Source organism: Austrofundulus limnaeus, unplaced genomic scaffold (genome assembly GCF_001266775.1).
Source record: "Austrofundulus limnaeus strain Quisiro unplaced genomic scaffold, Austrofundulus_limnaeus-1.0 Scaffold60, whole genome shotgun sequence".
Taxonomy (NCBI): domain Eukaryota; kingdom Metazoa; phylum Chordata; class Actinopteri; order Cyprinodontiformes; family Rivulidae; genus Austrofundulus; species Austrofundulus limnaeus.
Window position 1 is genome coordinate 572,025 of NW_013952462.1, and position 6,134 is coordinate 578,158.

General features: G+C 40.7%; 1 protein-coding gene across 1 annotated transcript; it reads right to left on the reverse strand.

Annotated features, from left to right (window-relative positions):
* Positions 1-220: 220 nt before the first annotated feature.
* On the reverse strand, positions 221-6,134 carry myl9b (myosin, light chain 9b, regulatory). Its single transcript, XM_014009638.1, has 4 exons — positions 6,009-6,134; positions 2,280-2,483; positions 1,044-1,205; positions 221-948 (listed from the first exon to the last, which is right to left on the reverse strand). Exons 2-4 carry the CDS (start codon positions 2,461-2,463, stop codon positions 773-775), a joined length of 522 nt encoding a protein of 173 aa, XP_013865092.1. The 5' UTR covers positions 2,464-2,483; positions 6,009-6,134; the 3' UTR covers positions 221-772.

Below are 6,134 nucleotides of genomic sequence, written 5' to 3' on the forward strand. Positions count from 1 at the left end.
ATGTGTGGGTGTCCCTTCTTGGATCTGTTGCATCTATGACCCAATGTTGGTTAAGCACAAGAAAATGGATGAAATGTTGCACATTTCAGCTCATTTACTACCAACTTTGTTTGCAATACCTCTAGGTGTGTTTGTTGTATGCAGCATTAAGAGTCTTGCAGGACAAAAAAAAAATGAATAAATAAAAAGGTTCTACCCTTGTCAGTGAAATTTGACCAAAAACTTGYATGTCTGTTTWTTTGGRAATTGCTGCAAAATGATCCAACTGAACAGGGTAACAAATTTTGCATTTAAGCTCTGCAGGACCCAAACACAGTGATGGCATTATGAGTGCCCGAATGAAATCATCCTAATTGTTCTCTGGTAGAGACGACCCAAACTCGATACAAACATTTTATTTGCCAGAGCAGTTTAAAGACTTTTCAATTCATCCTTCAAGAAAAAGCAGCTGACAGAACAATAAAAACTCAGACAATTATAATCATTAACAGGTGTGAACAGTTATCACAATCATTTGTTTTCAAACTGTACGAGGACATTACAAAGAGGCTGCAGTGTTTGTGTAAAGGGCAGTAGCAAACTGGCAGAACAGGGGGGTAAACATGGCTGGTTCTGTAGAAACACTGAAGCAAAGTCCAAACAGACCCCCACCCCCCAGGCACACACCGGTGTCTAAAACATCGAGTTTATCCCAGTCATTGGAAATAATTGACATTTGCCCTGTTTCAGAAAGACAAACTACTGCTGGGGGGCAGAGGAGGCGGGGGTGCCTCTACTCATCATCCTTGTCTTTTGCTCCGTGTTTGAGAATGCGAGTGAACTCGGCGTAGTTGAAGTTGCCCTTCTTGTCGATGGGCGCCTCGCGGAACAGCTCGTCCACCTCCTCGTCTGTGAATCGATCGCCCATGGTGGTCAGCAGCTCCCTCAGGTGGTCCTCGTGGATCACCCCTGGGGAAACAGGCGCAGAGAGATGAAACGTGGCRGTTTGCGCTGCGAGGTAGAACAGCGCAGTGGGGTGTAGGTTTCACTTTAGGTCAACTCACCAGACCCCTCCTCGTCGAAGCAGGCGAAGGCGTTACGGATGACGTCCTCGGGGTCCGTCCCGTTGAGCCTCTCTCCAAACATGGTGAGGAACATGGTGAAGTTGATGGGCCCCGGTGCTTCGCTCATCATCCCTTCGAGGTACTCATCAGAGGGGTTCTTACCTGAGGAATACGGACAGTGTTACACGTCCAGCTCTGGAACAAAAGAAATCATGCTGTCTGTGTGGACGACAGCCATTTGATTCTCGTGTCTGCTGAATTCCATCACCTCATTCTAGTCGAGAGAGGCTAARGGTGAGGGGATGATGCAAAGCAAATTTTGTTTAATGGAGGAAAAACTGCCTTTCACCAGCTACCTCTTGCAATAGGACCATCTGGATGGCAAAAAAACAGTAAAAATGTCTAATAACCATGCCTAAAGAGATTTTTAAAAAAGAAAGAAAAAAAAGCGATGAAATGAATTTTGGCTTTACTGGCACAAGGGGTGTAGGTGTCGAAGGACCATCTCAGATACTCTGTACATCGATACTCTGTCATGACCAGAACTGAACGCCGTGAAAACCTCTGGAATGTCAAGAGGAAAATGGATCATAAAGCTGAGGTGATTCAATCTTTGCACCAAGCAACATGACAGACTGGTGAAACTCAGCAGGGTGTATGAAAGCTGCAATTAAAAAAAAAAAAAAAAAATCAGGCTTACTGCACAAAGTATTGATTTCTGATTGCTTCCCAGTCAAACCACTACTGTAATGTCTATAAATCAAATTTTTCCATCATTTGAGGTCTAAAAATGCTTCACTTTTCCTGTTCTGACAATTTGTCATGTCCTGCAAATGTTCACAATTCAAAATTTGGAAGAAATTTTAGGTTATAGAATTCAAACAAAAGAAAAAAAAAGGGATCATTTTACTCAAAACACATTCTGAAATTGTAAAATTTAAGAAGGATCAGAAGAAAAAAACCTAATACAGCAGTCTAATTTGTTCCACTGTTTAAAATGTCTATTACTGTTAAAACAAGATTTACCGATTCGTCAAATAACCCAAAAGATTCAAAGCAGCAGGTTTAATAAGGATCTATCAGTTGTAAATTGGTGTGCTTTTATTTTGAAGGCAAAAAACGAATAGCTTAAGTTCATGGTCTATGAAATGCATCTGGAAGTAAACAGTTTAAAAGTATATATTTTTATAAAGTTATCAAACCTAAAAAGAATTTTGCAAAGTTTGATCTTTTTACCCAAAGAGGCCAGCATGTCATGCAGATCCTCCTTGTCGATGAAACCGTCTCTGTTCTGGTCGATCATGTTGAACGCCTCTTTGAACTCTTGGATCTGAGACTGGTCGAACATGGCGAAGACGTTGGAGGTGGCCCTCTGAGGCCGCTTCTTGGTGGTCTTTCCCTTGGCGCGTTTGCTGGACATGATGGCAGCTGGGTCTGGACCTGTTGTACCGACAAGATTTCAGAGTTTAGAGAAAACTCATTTGTGTTTAATCATCAGTATCGATGTGCGTTTCTACATATGGCTGCACAGTACTGAAGAATACTATTGTATATCCAAACAATAAAATCCAGTCTAATTAACTGGTCCAACCTGTTTAGTGTGAATGTAGGGTACTCAGGATTTATTGCAGCCCTTTATATTTTTAATCACAATCATTTTAAGTTACATTGCCCAGCTCCATTACATTGCTGTGAAAAAGTGCTGTATTTCCCCTTACAATTTACTAGTTGTTTGTCACATCTAAATGTTTCAGATCAGCAAACAAATGGTGMCAAGGTAAACCTGAGTGAATATGGTTTTCTAAATTATTTCATTTATTAGGAGAGGAATAAAAAAGGCATCTGAACCAAATTGGCCCCATGTTAAAAAGTTAATTGCTCCTCTTGTTAAACCATGAATTAACTGTGACTTATGGAAAGCTGAGTTTGACCTGGCCAGTCGTTGACCTTCATTTCAAGCTCACTCAGGTTATACTARAGAACAATGATCACAAGCTAAAAATCTCCCACAGCTGAGTGAAAAACTCAAGTTAGTAAAAAGGCTAAAAATTGCAGTTGTCATCACTGAGGATGAGTGCAGGAAATCCATTTTCACAGCCCTGTCAGGATTTTCTACCGTACAGCAGGAGCAGAACTGCAGCCGTACATTTCTATAAAATCACAAAAAAAACACACACTCCTGCTTTCATTTGCAGGTGGATCTTTTCCCACTTCCTCTGAAGAGAGAATCACTCTGTCAGTAAATGTCAGGCGCTCTGACGAGTGTGAAGACGACATGTCTCCACAGCGCACCGCTGCTTACTTCCTATCCGTCCAGAATTAGACCTGTCACTCACGTCCTGGTCTGAGGATTCACCTTATAGAAGTGTGTGTGTGTGTGTGTGTGTGTGTGTGTGTGTGTGTGTGTGTGTGTGTGTGTGTGTGAGAGGGACAAGCTGGATGCAGGAAGGAGCAGGTGAATAACACTTGATTAGTCCCACAGTAGAATGACATCACATTCTGATGGACACAGAGTTTATGTGAATGCTCCAAGATTTTAAATCATTCATCTTCTTAAATAGTAAAAAACTTGTTTTTCCCCTTTAGAGAATGAAACAAATTTGTCATCATGAGGTGGATAATACATTTGCTTCAGTGGGTGCTTGTGTTCTTTTGTCTGTCAGCAAAATGTAACATGATCAACAGGGTAGGTATTAACGAAACAGAATGTGATCATTAGATGTGCATTTAATTTGATTTATTTAAAAGCGACCAACTAGGTTATTTCGGGTCTCTCTGTGTGGCGTTTGCATGTTGTCCTCGTGCTAGCGTGGTTTTCTCCTGCTACTCCGGTTCCCCCCACACCTAAATAACATGTGCAATAGGTTGCCTTCAGGCCCAGGCCTTCCTTGAAAGAGATCTGAGAATTCAACAGGACTTGCCTGTTTAAACAACGGTAAATAAATAAAATAAATAATTTTACATTCAAACATGGTGCCAAGGGTTGTCCTGAATACTAAGTCGTCTAAATATTAACAACTTTGCTTAAAAGTTTGGAGAACTAATTCCATAAAGAATGTCAGCTTTTGAATAAAATACAAAGTTAGCACAAAGGTAAGAAAATTTGTGTTTGGTAGATTATTTCAAATCTTATTGCAGACAACTGATTGGCAGCACCTGGGGTACCAGAAGCTCAAAAGAGTCAATAAAGGACAACAATAAGCTGTTAGGCAGAGATTTGGCTCATTTTTCATGTGTGCAACCCACATACTCAGCTCTACTGCTCACCCCACAGATGCATGTTCCTTACAAATGTGGCACCATTTAAAAAAGGGACAAACAGGCTTTCCAACCATAGAAGATTTAARACCAAGAAGCATTGTTACAAAGGAATAATCTACCAATCACTAATTCCCTTACTTTGTGAGCCAAGTTTTTAGATTTTCATTAAATAAATTTTAAAAAGGTGCTAATTTAGTCATGTTTGATTTGATCAATGAGAACCTAAATTAATAACATGTATTTGTAGCGTAGTACAACATTGGGTTTGTATAAAATACAAGAGTTAACTTGCTTTATTTTCAAAAATTWGACTTTAGAATAAAATATGCACATAAAAAAGGAAACAAATTTCTGATTGTCAAAAACATGCATCTGAAACCCATCCCCCACAGTGAAAAGGTTTGGACAGACTAAACAGTAAAAGCAACGAGCAAAGCTTATTTTATTTTTGAGTTTTGGCATTGGCTGTCCCTGATGCTTGAATGATTCACACAGGCTGAGAGAAGCCAGTGAAGTCATGTTCTCCTGTTATCTCTTGTTTTTTTTATTCCGATTAAAAGTTTCGACTCAGACTGTCATTTAAACAAATTCATGCAGCCGAACCACATTAGAAGAGAAACTTTTACTGACGATGCAAATGTAGTCTGATCCGTTTAAAGTTTATGGTCCCATTTCAAACTTGACTGTCCTCTCAAGGCCATAAGAGACATGAGGATCTGCAGACACGGAAAAATAAATATCTGTATGGTTACCAGGTGGTTTCTCACATTGCGGTCTGTTGGACCAGTCTTTATGATTTGTCTGCAGCAAACCCCTCATGGGTCAGATTAGAGAAAAAATATGGAAGATGTCGGCCCCTTTAAGTCAGTCACTTCAGCACAGAGGAAACTGGAAACAAAACCACAGGTCAAGAGGAATTCCTGAGTCTGATTAGATCTTTTTTTTTTCTTGTCTGTTTGGTAATGTTCTCACAACACTCCATACTCTGCAGGTATTTGATCTAAATGATTTAACAGGAGGCATCCTTGTTAATTAGGGCCAATTACTGTTAGGCTCCCCATCAATTGGACAATGTAGATTGCTCAAACCATGGAATAAAATAAAAATATTCAGTCACAGTGGGTTTAACAGCTTGAAATCTTCCCATAAAAACGAGTCAGCAATGATTCAGACAACAACTTGTCGACAGCAGAACCACATAAGCCTGGCTGATGGCTTGTATCAACTACTGACCAGGACAGGTCCTCTATAGTCCCTTTCATGTAAAAGTGAGGGYTGGGAGGGGTGACAAAGACCCACTGTCTTCTTGTCTGGCACACACAGACACTGTTTGGTATCAGCAGTCATCTCTAGCTTCAGATCAGCCTCTTTGCTGGAGGTGAAGACAGGGAGGAATTCCAAGAACAAACAGAGTGAGGAGGAATGTGAGATCAGATGGCCCAGTAAAGGTCATCAGGAGTGTGTGTACGAACCAGACAGGTCTATTGGAAATTCCCCAAATCCACAGAGAAGTATCCATGAACAAATGCTGGAGCACATCTGTTAAAGAAGATCAAGGCAGACGGACAAACCTCCACACTTCAGGAGCTCCTCTGTCCTCTCCTTCTCTAACACTACAACACATAACATCCACAGCCCTCCATCCACTTCACACACACCCAAATAAAATGTCATCAGTTTGTGCAAAAGCAGCTCCAGTCTCACCTGTGCTTCAGACAAGAAGTGGCTGAGAGTCCCTCTTAACTCCTTTTAGTCTGGATCCTCCACAGCAGTGGGAAAGGAAACCAGCAGTACTGAAAAGTTTGCTTAAAAAGAATCAGACTCCTCCAC